Source organism: Rhamphochromis longiceps, linkage group LG23 (assembly GCF_057381845.1).
Source record: "Rhamphochromis longiceps isolate RC_006_pf linkage group LG23, R_longiceps_female_GT1.1, whole genome shotgun sequence".
NCBI lineage: Eukaryota > Metazoa > Chordata > Actinopteri > Cichliformes > Cichlidae > Rhamphochromis > Rhamphochromis longiceps.
This window is the reverse complement of record NC_140578.1, coordinates 32578952-32597267: the sequence shown is the minus strand read 5'-3', so window position 1 is coordinate 32597267 and position 18316 is coordinate 32578952. Positions and strand designations below refer to the sequence as shown.

The following is an 18316-nucleotide window of genomic DNA, read 5'->3' as shown; positions in this document are numbered from 1 at the left end:
AGGCGTGTATCAGCTAAAAGTACGAGCTGTGTTTACTCTGTGCTAACTTAACTAAAGCCTACTCATGAAATGATGCGTCTAACCACACTGGAAGGTGTTACAGTAATCCGTTACTTCTCCGCCTCGCCTCTAACATCTCTACGTTTGCTGCTTTGTCTGCGCATCCTTGTGGGTTCTCCCTTCGCAGTGTCGGTGCTACGCCTCTCAGCCATTGGCCTCAGAGACCATCCGTCTTCCCTTCACAACAATAGACCCCTGCTCGCTCGCTCGCACGCACGCACGCGCGCCTTCTGCTCACGCGCAGACACAAAAAGCGCGCAGTGCTTTCGAGGAGTGACGGTGAAATGTTTAAACTGCGGTTTGCCGATTCTTTCTTTCTTTCTAGCTTCACGTCGGCGAGGAGCGCAGAGAAGCCTCTGCGATGCGCTCAACGGGGGACACGTCGGAGTTGAAATAAGGGAAACATTGGGGCTTGGGTAAGAAAACCGGAAAGCGGTTTGTTGGGGCTTTTTTTTTTTTTTACGAGGATGACTGACTGGTGACAAAGAATACGGGGAGCCCCTCTGGCTTCGGTTGACATCCGCTATATAACTTTACGGAAGACATTTTTGTGGGGACCGGTGTGCTCTTACTTGGACAGACAAAGATTTTTTTTCTTCCATCATTATTATTATTATTATTTTTGGAAGGGGAACCATGCCTGTCCGGAGGGGTCATGTTGCGCCACAAAACACATTTTTGGGAGTAATTATTCGGAAATTCGAAGGACAAAGTAAGTAGATTTCCTGGGTGTCAGGTACTGTGTGGGTGCACTGTGCTGTGCTGCTTGTCTTTTGTGTCTGTCCCGCTGCTCCTCGAGATCAGTTATTGTTAGGAATAGGCCTTCTTTTATACACCAGCAAGGCTTTGGATGGCTAACCCTGTGATGTTAATGCCAGAAATCCATGAAAGTCATTATGAGTCAATTACCATACTGTGTTATCGCGCACCAGGTTTGTTTAGTTCTGGTGTCCTTCTCATTTTCTCCTGCTCCGGTGGGAAATGTAGTTTAAAATGCTGCATGTGATATACACGGATTAAAGGATTAACGTAATTAATTACAGATTATATCCCCCATATATGAATTTAGCTAATTACGCTTTTAAAAATGGGTTTCAGTTATGCCTCAAATCTGGTTTTTACAACTCAAAAATGTGCATCAGTTGTCTCCACATTGTTGTTTTAAAAAAATGTCAAATTTAACGCCACCTCGTTAATAGAAAGTGGAGTATTTAAGCCTACTAAGGATTTACTGAACATGCTTATTGTCTAGAGCAATCCCACCTACATGTGAAGTTTCATAATTTTATTCAGTCAGCTGAGTAGCATTCAGGACTGTAATTCTGGATAATCCCATACAAACCAATACACCTACTTGTATTAGTTAAATAAAACATTTGTTATACTTTTTCATATTCTTATTTATGTGCAAATAGTTTAAAATTACATCTATAAACACGGTAACACTCTTTCTCCCCCAATTTCTTCTCTGCCTCGTCACAGATAAGAAATTCATCATAGCCAATGCCCGGGTGCAGAACTGCGCTATTATCTACTGTAATGATGGTTTCTGCGAGATGACGGGCTTTTCCAGGCCAGATGTAATGCAGAAGCCATGCACTTGTGACTTCTTGCATGGCCAGTTCACCAGTCGGCACGCTGTGGCCCAGGTGGCCCAGGCACTGCTGGGGTCCGAGGAGCGCAAAGTGGAGATCACCTACCACCGCAAGGATGGTGAGTGTTGCAAGGTTCAGGTGACACATGCAGAACTTGACATAAGGCTGCTGCAATAGTCTGACATTGAAATCCACACTGGCTGGAAAGCTGCTTATGTTTTGACTTTATGTTGTGATCCCTGTTATACCTTTCGATGTAAAGAAATTGCTTAAAATAATACAGTTTTTAAATCTAGTGTTACAGTGTTTGAATTTGAATAGATTTTGTGCTGCTATCTGCAAGGAAAGCCTGTAGATGAAGAAAAAATATGTGAAGGGTGACTTGTACAACATCTGCCAGTGTAGGTACATTTAGTGTGTAATTTTTAGTTCTGAATCAGTTCTAGCTGGAGCATTTTGCAGCAGCAAATCACTAAGTGCACCCATTTAGAACCCTGAGGGGGGAAAAGAGCAACTGTTAAAGTTTTGTCTCCCATGATGTCCAGTTTTGAAATGATGTATGCACTGAATGACTGGGAAAAGGTGTTCATTAGCCTTCGCCGGATAGGACACTCCGGGAAGGATGTAGCTCAGCTCCCTTAAGACCAATGTGAAGATAGTCAAGCGTGCGGTTTCTCTCTTTCTGTTCTTGCCATCTCTCGGTTTCTCCTCAGTTTACTGAACACATATGTCACTCTTCATTCTGCTACTTTACATTTTCCAGTGTAAGCCTCCATAGGTGTGGCAGTTGTCTGTAAATGATGGGATCTGTATCACTCATCTATGATTAAGATGATGTAGCATGCATATGCTAATTCATGACTTGACAGCTGGGATAGTTTTGATGAAATACAAAGTTAGCTCCAAAGTGAAAGTTTAACTGTTTGATTCACATCAACTGTGTTGGTTCAGGGAGAGTTCGTGTGCTGTCCTCTAATCGTGGCATATGTATTCAGATGATTAAGTCTCCTTGCGTAACACTTAAGGACCAGTAAAGTTGCACTGTGATTCAAACAAGGATTAATAGTTTTGTAAGAACTTTGTAGGGAGGATCCCCATGTGGTTGTGTGTTTTAGGAATTGTTTATTTTTTTGTCTTGAGCTCAGGGATCATTCTACAGCATTTCTTATGACTTTTAAGAGTTGGCTACAACATCAAGTAATAATACTTGTATCAATATGTAATGACCAACGACCTATAGGGCCAGTATCTGCTTCGGAACAGGATGAGCACTGCCAGAGCCCTACAAAATGACCTCCAGCAGGCCCCTAGCATGAATGTCTCTGACCAAACAATCAGAAACAGAGTTCACGAAGGTGGCCTGAGGGCCCAACATCCTCTAGTAACATTGTTCAGCATGACCGGTTGGGTGGTGGGTCAGTGATGGTTTAAGGAGGCATATACACGGAGAGACACACAGACCTCTACAGGTTCAGCAACAGCACCCAAACTGCCATTAGGTATCAGGATGAAGGCCTTGGACCCATTGTCAAACCCTATGCTGGTTCTGGGTTCTTCCTGGTGAACAAGAATATCTGGCTTCATATGATGAGAGTATGCAGGCAGTTCTTGGAGGATGAAGGAACTGATACCACTGACTGACCTCCACACTTACCTGACCTAATGCCAATACAACCCCTCTGGGACATTATGTTTGGGTTCATCCAACATCGCCAGGTTGCACCTCAGATTGTCCAGGGGCTCAGGAATGCCCTAGTCCGTATCTGGATCCCCCAGAACACAATCTATCGTCTCACTGGAAGCATGCCCTAACATTGTCAGGCATGCATACAAGGATGTGGGGGCCATACAAGAGTACTATTTTGACTTGCTTCAACAAAATCTATTCAAAATGGACAAAATCTATTGTTTATTAAACAACACTTTTTGGCTTTTGTCTGGAAAAACAAAAGCTAAAAAGACTGTCTTCAATTACATTATACTTTGAATGGGACCATACTTTAACATCCAAAGGAGTCTTTGCAGATGTTTAAGTTTCAAAAATACTTTTTAAAGGTGGACTGGCGAGACCATAGGGCAGTTTTTAACTTTGCCTCAGGTCATCTTCAATGAGGCAGTTTCCAATTAACATGCCTGCACTTCTCGAGTTTGTTTACACATTTAAGTTGATCGTGCGTTTCTGTGAAAAGCTTTGGACTTCAGGCGCTGTAGTTGAAATCCTCAAATTGATTGTACTTTTGCAGTTTTCAGTCATTTGTTCCCATGTATTCAAATTCAAAATGGGGGGGGGGGGCTTTATTTTGAAATAAATGCAGCTTTTACAAAATGGTGTTATATCTCTGCTTTTGAAATGACATTTTTTCAGGGACAGTGAAACAACATCCTGTCAGGAGGATTTGTTTTGACGCTTGATGTGTAATCGGCGCTGTGGTTCAATCAGGATGACGCATGCTTCAAAGACTGAGCTTTTTTTTGTTTGTTAGTGTGAGTATGATTGTGTATGTAATGTATAAGAAAATCCAGACCAAAAGAAGGTGATGTAGATTAGGTCAAAAGCAGCTTATGGAGCAGTCACAAAGACATAGATGTTTGTGGTCAGAGGTTAAAAGAAAGTGATAAAGATAGAGAAAAATTCTTGAGGGAATAGGCAGAGAGGAGATGTCAGCCCATGTTTTTAAGAAAAGTGTTGTGCTACAGCCTGAACCTGTAACACCTTTCAATATAAAATCTAGCTTTGTGTTATATTGGCCTTGCTGAGCTTTTTGTAAATGTTGCATCAGTAATGCTACATTTTCCCTTTGCTTATCTAAATGGTTTTGTTCTATATTATATTTATAATTATATTTTACATTCTGAAACCATAAAGTCCATTTCAGATTTTTTATTGATTGCATGAGAACTTTATTTTTGTGTCAGAGAATTTCTGCACCCTTTTTGTGTAATAAATGTGAGTTATTGAACACCTAGCATGAACTCCAGGCCTCGAGGGGCAGTGTCCTGCAGGTTTTAGATAACACCCAGGGTCAACACACCTGAATCACATGATTAGTTCATTACCAGGCTTCTGGAGAACTTCAAGACATGCTGAGGAGGTCATTAAGCCATTTAAATCAGCTGTGTTGGATCAAGGACACATCTAAAACCTGCAGGACACCGGGCCCGAGGCCTGGAGTTCGACACCTGTGACATAGAGGATTCATAGTTAAAAGTCCTGTCTTCCTTCTCTCATCCCTAACGGTCGCGGCAGATGGCTGCCCTTCCCTGAGCCTGGTTCTGCTGGAGATTTCTTCCTGTTAAAAGGGAGTTTTTCCTTCCCACCGTCACCAAAGTGCTTGCTCATAGAGGGTCATATAATTTATGGGTTTTTCTCTCTATATATAATTGTAAGGTCTGCCTTACAATATACTTTGATACTGGTCTGCATTTCACAAGTTTGCGTGAAGCTGATTTAAGTGTATATTTTTTAGCCTATATTTTCACTACAGTGGATCAGAGTCGGTCCTCCTGTGCTTAGTGTATGCGTAACACTAGCTGAACACGAGTTCAGCTAGTGCGCTGGCCAGAACGAGCTTCCCTGGCATCAGCAATATGACTTACATTATTGTTGCCACTGTCACCAAAATTAGCTGGGGTGTGATTAACAAACTGCCAATATTTTGAGTTGTCTGTCCGTCCAGACGTTTACCAGTTGGAAAGATTTTATGAGACAGCCACACTATTCACTATTCTACTCTTCTTTGCATGTCCATTGTGGCACATTTTAAATTGGTAACATTCTTTCATAATGGAATTTTCTTTTAATACTTAAAGGATTAAAGTAACTGACCATTAGGAGTCTAATGCTCCTCTAGGCCAGTTTGTCAGCTAAGACAAGCTGGACGTTCAGCGTCCATTGATCTGCTGGGCAAACAGTATTAACGATTACACAAATACCTGCATGTTGCATTGATCTCTGAAAACAGTGTATTGGAGAGTGCAAATCAGTCGTGGCCAAACATCCGCCCTCTGTTGGCCCATCCACAGGAGATCTAAAGTGAAATTGGACAGTTTGTTAATAATAACAATGTTCATTGGATTTAGACTGTTGGGCCCTACAGCAAGGGAAATGCCTTATTACTATTCTGTATCCTGGTTCCTAATTACCACAGTGTTTTCCTCTTACCTGAGTCAGAGTTTCTCCAGGGAAGGTCATACACCTGTTTCAACTTGGCAGACTGCTGTTAAACATCCTGCTTGTATTAGGATAAGCAAGTATGGGTACATGTATTCATACATGTAAATCATCTTTTCTTTTGAATTTATATAAATATATTTTTAGCTTTTTATGTAATCTGGTATGTTTGCAGATATGTTTAACCATTTATAATCTTTGACTGCAAAACATTCTTGTGATCACACTGTTAATACAAATGTGCTGAAGCAGGCAGCTCCATTTGTAAAAAATACACATATTATTGTGTCTTTACACAATAATATGTCTTTGATACAGTCTAGCAATGGATAAAGTCATGTAACTGAAGCACGGTTGTTTGTCAGTGATGGACAACAATTAGAATTTCTTTTAAAAAATGCACCAGCTGTCTTGAGTGGTGCTGCAGTGAAAAAAATCCAGAAAAATCAGGTTTAGCAACTCCCAGATTTATACATTTATGAGAATGTAACAGATGTAACAGCCAGCAATCAGATAGCCTTCAGCCTCTGTCTCTATTGTCTTCTGTATTAGGATTTTAGGAGAAATGTCATTGCAGCAGATCTCATTGTGGTGCTCTGTAGGAGTTTCCTCAAGCCAATCTTCTTTTTAATCCCAGGATCCTAGGTCGATATAAGCACATTGCCCAATGCCCTTTACAGTCCATGAAGGAGATTCTGCTCATCAGCACAATCTCTGGCACATTGTTAATGCTTTATGATTTTTGCGTTCACTGGACCACTGGTCCTTTTTCCTTTCAGTGTATCTGACTTCTGTCATTAAAGTGGAAATTGTTTCCAACTGCTGGGGAAAGTAATTGTAAATAGTGTGCTGAAGATACGCAGTAGTAATACAAAATATGCATTCGGTAATGTATTTCATGAGTTTAATATGTAAAGTGTGTTAAATACAGACAATTCACGCAAAATAGTTAAAAGATTGAAAGAAATTAGCCAATAATTGTTCTGACAATTATTTTGACAATGGTACAAAGAGTCTTGCACTTTAATCTTTTAAGGAATACAGATGCAGGGCTCATTCTTCTCTGGCAGGATTTTGTTAAATATAGTTGCATGGCCCATTTAAATGGTAATGCTACAAAATTGTCTTTGGAACATCTGTTGCCACCTGAAACACAAGCATATAGTAAAACAGTTCCTGTTTTAAAAGACTACCTGTTTCAGCTCTGGCATTGAACAATGCACCACAGGAGGTAGCTACAGCTGATGTTCCTGTCAGCACTCATTATTACTCTGCAGGCTGATATTTGCTAATGAATGTATCCAGTGTATAAATAAATTACCAGAGTTAAAGATTAAGTATTTAAATGTTAGTGTCTTAATGACAGTTTCAAAAAAAAGTCAGAGTAAATATAAACAGTTCTAATCTCAGCAGCACATATTTACTCAGCAACACTCGCTCTATTTGCGTCTCTGTTCCAAGCATTTGCAGCGCCTTGCTTCCCATGCTAAAAATGCCGACTCTCGGGGTCCTTTGTGTATCTAGAAATCCATAAGCTCAGCACATGCTAACAGCTCTCATTTGTAAATAGCAAATGAGAGTGAAAATGTCACACTCTAAATAGATTAAAGCTGGTTGTGCTTCAGTGATGCTCGCTGAGATTAGAGCTTTTCCAACCTTCAAATGCCATGGATAAATGTGGGAACTTTAGATTGTGATGAACATTTGTTGTCGTTGCTTAAAAAGCCATAATCTGAACAAAATAGGTGACGTTATAAAGTTCAAGTCATAGTTATTTTCAGTCTGTTATTCATGTTGGGTCAGATTTGCTAACGATCTGTCCAAACTTTGCAAACAGAATTATTTTAGGACCTGCTAAAACTTTTAGTATTTAGCATTGGTAGAAACTACATTTTAAATTATGCTTTTAGAATGTTTAATGGATATTTTTAGTGCTATCGTGGATCTGAATGTTATTCATAAATGGAGTGTTAAAAGTGGGTCTTTTCTTTTCTTTCCTTTTGGCTTTTAAAGGCTCAGTTACAAAACTAATGTTGTTTCTGAGTCCTTATCTGATCAATAGTACACATCTGAGATGTGCCTAATAGTTAGTATTTCCTAATTGGTTGATTGCATTCTGGCTTGGTGCATGTGAGTGAATATATATTATTGTGTGTAAGTGATTGTGTGAACATAGCTGTGAGTGCAAGATCAGTTGTATATCTTTTCTCAGCAGTAATACATATACAATACATATACTATGGCAAGGCATGTAAAAGGGGAAAAAGTTGTTCTGCAAGTTTTATGAACAAAGCACAGTAACATTAACGTCATTAACATGCAGGCAGATATATATTGTTCTGTCTGCTTCTGTACATACTTCAGGTCATACTGCTAGGGCTTGGGACAGAATCTAGTACTTTTTAGGGAATTAACTGAATTAGTACAGAGGACAGATTCACACTAAATCGATTGGTGCCAAATTTTGGTACAAGAGCCCATCTGGATTAGACGGTTGTTGCCTTTGCAAATCATGGTGTCCAGAAGTGGTTACAACAGCTGGTGCTGTGTGCGTTTGTGTCTCAGTTTCATGTGCAGCTGCCTCTTGTTGATTCAAGTTACCATGCTACTTTTGAATTGAATGAAACCTGTGCTTACACTGCATTCTTTTGGTTACTAGATGCTTGCTCTCTCAGTGAGTCTGCTGGGACCTGTTATCACGGTTGTCTGGTTATTACTACTCAACTAACTGATGTTTGTTTATAAATTAGAAAATTAGCCTGCCTCTCCTATCAGTCCATTTTTTGTATTGCAGCATCATGTTCATGTTCCCTAATGATTAAAAAAATTACAATTACAATTTCTAGACCCAAGTTGACACAGTAAAATGACATGTTTTGTCCAAGAGTTGAAATCCAACAACATCAGGTGTACTATCCTATAAAACCTTAGTGTTGGTAATATTTTGTTAAACGTGCTTCTAAGAGAAAATTAAGAGAATGTAGGGCAACGATCCATCAGGAGCAAAACAACACAGTGGAAATAATATTTATTCTTCTTTATCTTTCAGCAAACATCACCTACATAAAGGGCTAATATTTGGGCATGCACAAAACACTTAATGTTACAGGTTACAGAATACAGTTTAACACCATATGTAAACCAAACAAGTTTTCATCCACACATCTGCCCAGTTAGCGCCTGAATCACTTAGGTTAGTATCTAAACCAGATTGCCATGGATATACAAACATGGTATTGCAGGGGCTTGGGGCTAACTAATTTGTACAAGAATGAGATGACTTGAAGGTGTTTTTTTGAAGGTGCTGCTGACATAAGTGCACCACATTGTGGGAATTTTGTATGAATAACTCACAATGTGCAAATAGCCAATGAGGCTATGGAAACTGGACAGGATGACTGATGATGAGATGAGTCAGGTTATTCAATGGTGTGAGTCTTGAATGGAAACCACACTCCATAAAACCAATTCTTGCAGATCCATTGCTGTGCAAACAAGATAAGCTCTTATTCTGTTTCACCTGCATTCTCCGTCATGTTCTCGGGTTTAGCTGTGTTTGAGCGCATACAGTGGGCAGCCTGTCTCTGTGAAAGACATGTGTATGAAGGGAAACAGTGCGAGCTAAAAAGAAGGAAATGCAGAGAGAATAAATGAAGATGCAGGGGACAAAAAAGGGACAACAAAAGACAAAATAAGGCGCATAACTGAAAGACGGAGAGCTGGGATGAAGAAAGGAGCATTCATCCTTATCTAAATGTGTGTGTGGTTGGGGCGGCTGGCAGAGAGAGTAAATGGAGGTGTCAGAGATGGAAAGAAATCAAGTGCAGCTGAATATCAGATGGCTTCTTCCATTGTGGGAACGCCCCCTTGAATTCAGTCCAGTTGCTTGAGAGCTGCTTAAATAATTGATGGCCCTAGTTCTATATCCAACACCCTTTGTCTGTCTCACTGGAAGCAAAGTGTTACCTCTTTATGCAGATACAGAACATTATTTTCACTTGACTGCGCTAAAAACAGAGTGAGCTGTTCTCGTGTTCAACATTGAATAAACCCATATAAAATAAAACAAAGGATTTGCTTAGAAAACTGATTTTGTGCGACTGAATAAAGCTGTCCAGCTCACTCTTATCACTTTACAGGGCCCAGCTAGGGAGCAGTGTAATGAGCAAAGCTACCACTCTCAGTCTAAAGTGACATAGATAGATTTGTGTTGTAGCAGAAGCTTTGATTTCCTCTATATTCATGCCTCACAGTGGATCCCATTTATAACGAGTCTCCTCAACAGCTTTTCTGGGCTGTTAGCAAAAGAAAGAGGCTCCCCAAATGCAGATGTGGTTCTCAAGAAAAGCAGGCAGTTTCTACTTAGCTTCATATTTCATGTTATGAGAGCAGTTACAGTTATTTTTTTAGCTGACGGTTTATTATAACTATTGCAAAGGAACATTTGACCTGGTAATAAAGATCTGGCTTCATTGACACACTGAATATAAAGACACTAGAATTGTGAAAGCAGACTGGTAGTAATATAGGAATAACGTCTAATGTTAGAATATCTGTTTAAATTAATGTGTATTTCAGTTACAAATTGACAGAAATTGTAAATCTGACTCAAATCTACTCAGCAGGAATACTCAGCTTTTCCCCCATAATGAAAAGAGTAAGAGTCATAACTTAATAACTAACTAAATTCATTTACAAAGACTGACACCAAGCCCACATGATAAAAACTGCAAAAATTTAACTTGCAAAATGCTAACTTTGTTGCCCTGGAAAGCATTTATATGATGGTACATATAGGTGTAACATCTTCAAACCATATTTCAATGAATAGCTGGACAGTTGTCCCCCGTGACAGACCTGACAAGGTTGATAGGCCCGTAAGCTGAGTATCACTTGCCCAATGTCACACTAGTAGCTCTGTAAGGCACTACTGAGCACCAGCACTTTGCTAAGATAAAGGTCCAAAATGCAGCCTTTGTCAACAAAGATGAAAAGATCTGCTCCTCTTTCAGTCATCTTTTGCAGAAAATAGCATGGCCTCAGACAGATAAATGATTTGCTGCCTTTCTGTCTTCTTATTTGTATTAAAATTCATGAAACCTTTCACTTAGTGTGTAACAAGATCATTCGGATCAATAACGTATTCCTTCACCATCCCTCCCCTCCATCGTGCTCCTGTTAGATCATTCTTCACTGCAGCAGCAGACACCATTTTTTTTCTTCTCACTGACATGTCAGATGAAGTACAATGCTATACATATAGTTGTAGACATTAATATCTACAGAATAAAATCAACACAATATTTAAAAAAAAAAAAAGAAATCTGATCTTTTTTCTTTAGTTGTTAGGAGGTTGCAAAGGAGTTAATATCCTTCCATTGTTTCTATTTTGTTTCACTGTTTTATTTCATTGATATCCATTAAGGTATTGACATTTTTGGATTCTTTCAAAGAGAAGAATTACTTTCATAAATCAAACTTTTAGCAGAAAGCTATACACGCTGCTCTGGACATGTCAACAGCTTTGTCATTTTCCCACATATAGAATTTTATGATATCAGTCACACATACTAGTTAATTAACTGGTATGAATGAAATCTATTACAAAGCCAGGGCTTTACAGCGCCAGTGAATAAATGTAGGTCAGTCTGGTGTTGTATCTTTGAATTAAGCCCACACTCACTGCATTTATGTGATAGTATTACCGCAAACAGACAGTAAACAGTCTGACGGCCCCTCCCCCAACCCATTCAGGCTCAAACACTTGGCTTTCCTCCCCCTCCCCACAAGTCTCTGCTCATTCTTGTTTTATTAAGGGGCTCACATCTCCTGTCCAGCAGCTCCATGTGCAGAGATGTCCAGGAGATAACAGGTTGGCTCTACGAATGCTGACTGCATGGAAGAATCACACAGTGTGGGTCTGCCAATTTAACCCTGCCCCCTCCACTCAGTTGTTCATATTTCTCATGAACGATATTTCAGACCTGATCCCAGATTTTCTCTCATTCAGAGACGAATATGCAAAGAGCAAATCTGTGAATGAGCAGCCATTCATTTTTTGTCACTGTTATATAGTTTTTCATTCACTGGATTTTGTGCTGTTTGGATTGTTGCAACAATCAGGGAAGGGAAACAATGAAATGTTCTGAAAAACCTCATGTCCTGGCCTTAATTTGGATCTTATGTTCCCTCACACCTGGACATTGAAATTCAACTGCATCTCCCACATAACAGAAAGGAGGAACAACTTGAAAAACACAACAAAGACCCCAAGACACAATCCCAGCCCCACAACAATCACTTGCTTCCATGAATTGACGCATTTTTGCACCCTATCACTAAATGCCATGGATCTGTATTCTGCTACCGTTGGAGGACCACTTTGATGGGGATTCAATCAACAAACCCTTAGAGGCAGGGGGACAGCCTAAAGCTAGTGGCATATATCATCACAACTGTACAAATGTCAACAAAACCTGACATCTGACATTATCAAGGTGTTAGACCGCAGTAGTTCAAGTCTGACATTTCCCAAACTTCGTCTGTTTGAGGTCTCTTCATCATGCATGTCTTTCTTATTTACATCCAGGTTGGTACTGTGTATTTTGTCTTCGTTGTTTCTTATTTTTTTGGCTCTTGCTAGACAGTTAAGCATGACCAATGCTGTTCAGATTGTTGCAATGCTAAATGACGCTAAAAAAGAAATTATGGGTTCTTTTTTTAAATTTTAGTCTTAGAAGTCCTCATAAGATATTGTTGTATGTTTTCTAGCAAATGTTGCATTACTATATTGTGTGAACGCTATTTTTAGTTGTCTGACAAAGTCGAACCAGTATTTGGTTATGAACTGGCTAAAAGAAAAAAGTGACTGAACATAAGGGTGGGCGATAGAAACGATATACGATATAAATTTGGCCAACGATAGAGATTTTGACTATACCGCTCTATCGTGATAGCGCATGTTGATGATGTCATCAAGCTGTGCCTGTTTTGGTCGAAAGCATCGTAGCGGCTTACAGCCATTATCCATCCATCCATCCATCCATTCGCTTCCGCTTGTCCTTTTCAGGGTTGCGGGGGGCGCTGGAGCCTATCCCAGCTGTCATAGGGCGAGAGGCGGGGTACACCCTGGACAGGTCGCCAGTCTGTCGCAGGGCCAACACACAGGGACAGACAACCATTCGCACTCACATTCATTCGCACATTGTGACAATTTGGATTATGCAATTACCCTATCCCCACAAGCTGCATGTCTTTGGACGGTGGGAGGAAGCCGGAGTACCCGGAGGGAACCCACACAAACACAGGGAGAACATGCAAACTCCACACAGAAAGACCCCAGCCTGATGTTGGAATTGAACTCAGGACCTTCTTGCTGTGCGGCAACAGTGCTAACCACCGTGCCACCGGCAGCATCTGCAAAATATGCCGACAGTCATAGCAAAGAGATGAAGCACTTTTGAAATGTGGGGAAAGCCAAAAACTGCGCTTCCTCCACTTCCATAACATTGATTCATTAATGACTTTTTTCGAGTGGAAAAAAAGTTGGCATTCATCCTCCAGCTTCACTGTGCCAATGTTATGCTAACATAGCTGTTTCGCTAGCAATCATGTAGCACAACATTAGGTAGTCCAACTTCAGTAACCCTGCAAATGCCACTGCTGTTTAGTTTTCTCTCTTCATTTATGTTGGAAGTGGTAGCAGAGCTGTACGTTTTAATTAGTTTCAAAAATCTCTCAGTCAGAACATAGTATGTCATGTTTAGGTGGAAACTAGCGAGCTAACTTCCTGCTAACTTCTAACTCCGTTAAATTTAATAAATTCTGTTTTCATGGATGCCTGGATGTTAAACTTAATTGTTACACCTGGTAAAGCAGCAACGCTGATGATTTTATTAAAGATTAAAGAATTTAGACCGTTTTTTACTCTCAGTAAAAGAGTTTGACTTTGGGACCTGAAGGGATGGAATTTTGGACCCAGATTACTCCGCGAAGCTCCTCACCATGGCAGCCGTAATGCTCTGACAATCCATCAAGCAGTGCGGCTTACCAAAGTTGTACTAAAACATTTTTTAACAGATTTCTGCACGCCCAAATCGGGTTCGAGGTCAGTAAGCACAACCAGAATTCATACATAAGGCACACTCTCTATTTTTGAGAAAATTAAAGAATTTTAAGTGTGCCTTGTAGTGTTGAAAATACCTTATACAGAAGAAAAGAATATATCGCGATATATATCGTTACCGCACATGCTTGAAATTATATCGCGATATGAATTTTAGGCCATATTGCCCAGCCCTAACTGTACAATCATTAACTGGCTCTTCAAGGTATTCTTCAAAGGTTCACGTACACAGTACACATTCAGTCAAGCTCTCGTGCTGTAATAATACTGTAAACAGTAACCCATACACCACATGAACACAGGATATCCACAAATTTAAAAGTCACTAATCAGTTGTTCGTGTATTCAGTAATTTTTTTTATATATAGTGCCAAATCACAGTAGCAGTTGCCTCAAGATGCTGTATGTTGTAAAGTAAAGGCCCTACAATAATACAAAGAAAACAGTGAAAAACCCGTTTGATGAAGTGCTTTGGCGACAATGGGAAGGAAAAACTCCCTTTTAACAGGAAGAAATCTCCAGCAGAACCTGGCAGGGGGAGGGACGTCCATCTGTCGTGACCAGTTTTTGTGAGGGGAGGACAAAGACATGCTGTGGAAGTTAAGTTACTTTTGTAAGTGTCTTTTGTATTTAGCTGTCATCCTGTCTTTGTCCTCCGGATTCTGAATTTGGGTCCTTTTTTAAACCCTCACACATCATAATGGAATTTTAGTATCAGTCTGTCAATCTGTCAATAGCAGTAAGCCACGTTTTCCCGATCCAAGGATAGAAACAATACCAAGGAAATATCAGATAAAAGATTCGACATATGCTAAAATACAGCAACTAGTTTTTGTAATAAACCCTGAAGTACTCTGCAGTTGTGGGTAATTTTCAGCTCCATCTCTGATCAGCAGTGACAGAAACATATCAGCACAGGCGGATGCTTTAATTTTGTCATGCTTGATGTTGTCCCTTTTTTGGTAGCATCTGAAGCGCTTGTCACATCAGCTACAAAAACCATCTGTCTGTCCAAGATGGTGCAGTAGCACTGAGTTTGGAAAGATAAAGTAAAGACATAAAAACTACCTACTGTAACTTTGGCACTGAGCTCCTAATTTTTTGTTGTTTACTGTTTAGTAACTCTGTTTCCCTGACACTAAAAGAGGAACAGAAAGACAAACTTGTTTACTGAAAATGGCAAAGCAGGAGTCAGCTGACTCCTTGCACCACTATATTTTAATAGTTATGTATGCATGGTAAACACTGCTGGTTTACATTTTGAGGAGGGGCTCATAAAATAAGACCTTGAATGAATCTGCACCACAATCAGGCACACAAAAGGCAATTAAGTTGCTTGTATTCAGTTCTGCATCATGACTCAGATTTGGAATAAAGTTTATCTGCTTCAGCCTGCAGTTTGGCTTTTATACTGTGTGATTTAAACTCATTATGAAGTGTCTCTTATATAAATGCTGAGACAGAATGCATTGACCCTCTGATTCAAATTTTACTTTTAGTCACTGCCTTCCTACCATTATCAGGTCCTGTTGAAAGTCATTGTGCCTCATGCTAACAAGGCTGTACTCTGTCATTGTGATCACAATGTTTAACACCCACATCTCCTGTCTGTTCAAGAGGAGATGTTATGGGATGTTATGACTCCATCGCTAATTTCCAGGAATATATTTATGATATGCCATTACATTCGATTTTAATTATGTTCCAAGACTGTCATTGCCTTACCACTGGCAGGGGATAAATGGAAATAATTTTCTTCTATGAATAATGACAGAGGATATTTCTGCAGTTATAAATAATGTGTACGTATGTACTGTGTACCTGTTATTCATATAGATGCTGAGGCACTTCTCTTGATTTGACAAGTGACCTCTGTGCTACGAGACAGTTTCTCAAACCACCAGGCCCTGTGCTGCCATTGATGACATTCAATTCTGGAATAGATAGCAGACATACACGTATACAGTTCCGAGTACATCTAAATGTTCTCAGTGGAAAAAGGAAAACGGGAGAGGGGTGGGAAGCGCTGGTTACATTTCCAGAAGCATAGGCTTGTTTTTTAAATCTTTCTCATTTATAATCATTTAGCTTTAATACTTTAATGGAATCACAGCATCTTTTCACCCATCTTCTGTTTTTGAGTAGAGTCATCAGATTGAGTGGCTTGTCTGTTACTGTAAATGAGAATTTGTGCTCTTTGCAGTTTACACAGGTCGCCGTCATTCCTACACCCATGTTGCTTTTCTCACTTTCTGAATAAAAGACACTACTGCTACAACAGTGATCGACTCCAACACATTCTAACTTGCTGAGACGGTTAAAGAGTGACCTGGATAACTTGATTTGATGACAATTAGTTGTGGCGAACTGAAAAAGCTCACAGTTGAGCGTTTTACAGAGACATAGAGAGTGGAAACAAGGAGGGAAGTGTCACTGTAACCCCTGAGGTAGTGTAACACCAGAGCTGCTCGAGGCTCAGCTCACATTAGTATCACTCATTTGTGCTCACATACAAACATAACTGCATACACCCACACATACACACACACCATGTCTATCAAACCAAGGCAAAAAGTAGAGTTTTCCATTTAAAATGATTTTCACTTAAATGGTGCTGGCAGAGATTTCTCCGAGTGAGGGCTGTCAAGATTCCCATATAACAGTCAGATATAACCAGTTAACAGATGTTAAGCAACTGTGTGTGTGTATCCGTGTATGAGAGAGACAGCAAGAAGAAGAACTTGATCAAACTGCAGAGATAAATGTATGCTTGTGTTGAACTTTAGTTACCTTTCCACTGTGAATGAGTGTACGTTCAGCTGCATTCTTTTAATTATTGATAGTGGAAATGGAATGAAATTTCCAGCATCCTGAAACTGGAACTACTCCTGCTGTGCAACTGTCAGGTACACAGTCACATTCAGCAATTTCTATTACCTAACTAATTTAGTTTTTTTACAAAGGATTGTTGTTGTTTTTTTTTATAATAAAGATACCAGGATTTTGTTCAGCTATGCAAATTGTTTATCACACCAACCCTCTTCATATCCTTCTTTTATTCATTTGAATGTTGTGCACATCCATGCATCTTCCTCTTTTCATGGTAGCACCATATTTACCATGCTTTGTCCCATATGACCACTATGCCTGTCCAAACATGTCCAAACTATTACAGCCTTTCCTCTCTAACTTTTCTCCAACACACTCAACTTGAGCTGTCGATCTGATGTACTCATTTCTTCATGAAATTGATCTTGTCCATTTTGGTCATTCCCAGTGTCAATCATAATCTTCAGCTCTGTCACCTCCAACCAAGCCTCCTGTCTTTTGTTAGTGCTACTGTCGCCAATCCATATGTCATATTAGGTCTCACTATCATCTTGTAAATCTTCTCTTTTACTCTTGCTGCTATCCTTTTCTCACAAATCACCGCTGACACTCATATCAGCAGGGTAAACTGCCTGCACTTTCTCCTTCACCTCTGCACTCTCCATTGGTTTGTATGGTTGACCCCAGGTATTTAAACTCATCTGCCTTCACTATCTCTACTCTTTCTATGTTTACCTTTCCACCTGTCCCATATCTTATTCACACACACATATTCTGTCGTGCTTCCACTGGTTTTCATTCCTTTTCTCTCCAGAGCAAACCTCCACCTATCCAGGCTCTCGTCTGCGCGCTACTTTCACTATAGATCACAATGTCATTGGTAAACATCATATTCCACTGAGAATCCTGCCTGATCGTATCTGTCAACCTATCCATCATCATTGCGAACAAGAAGGGCAGCTCTGATGTAATCCCATCCCACTATATCTCAGTGTCTTGATGCATGTCCTGTACCAGCCTCACATACTTCTTTGCCACTCCTGACTTCCTCAAGCACAGCCACAGCTCATCTCTTTGCACCCTATTATTAATTTTCTCTAGATCCACAAAGACAGAGCACCTCTTTTTGACCTTCTCTGTACATCTCCATCAATACTTTTTACTACAGCTTTGCGCATCACCCTTGTTCAGAATGAGCAATGCTCAAGAAGTTGCAAACAACCCAAGAGCCACATCTCAGTTTCTACAGGCTTCAGTTATATGTGAAATATTACATTTTATGACAGGGCAATTAGAAAAAGACTGAAAAATCGCCCCTGGTGCACGCAGAGTATTTTCAGACGAAGACACCGTTTTAGTGTTAATGTGGACGTAGCCTAAGAGGACTACTTTATCTTGAAACTTTGCTAGTGGAAAATAAGATGTTGTTTGACTACTTTGGCTACTAGCCAGTTGCCACAGCTGCCTATGGTTGTTTATGTTGGTCTGCAAATACTCACTAATTATTAGCTCAGTAAAAGTAGAATTTGAAAAAAT

The 18316-nt window shown here is 39.9% G+C and overlaps 1 protein-coding gene across 4 annotated transcripts in view; it reads left to right on the top strand.

Annotated features, from left to right (window-relative positions):
- The first annotated feature begins 264 nt into the window (after positions 1 to 264).
- Positions 265 to 18316, top strand: part of LOC146642393 (voltage-gated inwardly rectifying potassium channel KCNH7-like) — a 76981-nt gene continuing 58929 nt past the window's right edge. For 2 of the 4 annotated variants that reach the window (XM_085398802.1, XM_085398804.1), the window contains exons 1-2: positions 265 to 772; positions 1543 to 1773. In XM_085398802.1, coding sequence (XP_085254928.1) covers positions 697 to 772; positions 1543 to 1773 — 307 coding nt within the window. In that variant the 5' untranslated portion in view covers positions 265 to 696. The remainder of the gene's footprint in view (positions 773 to 1542; positions 1774 to 18316) is intronic. The other 2 variants (XM_085398803.1, XM_085398801.1) reach the window with 1 other exon arrangement.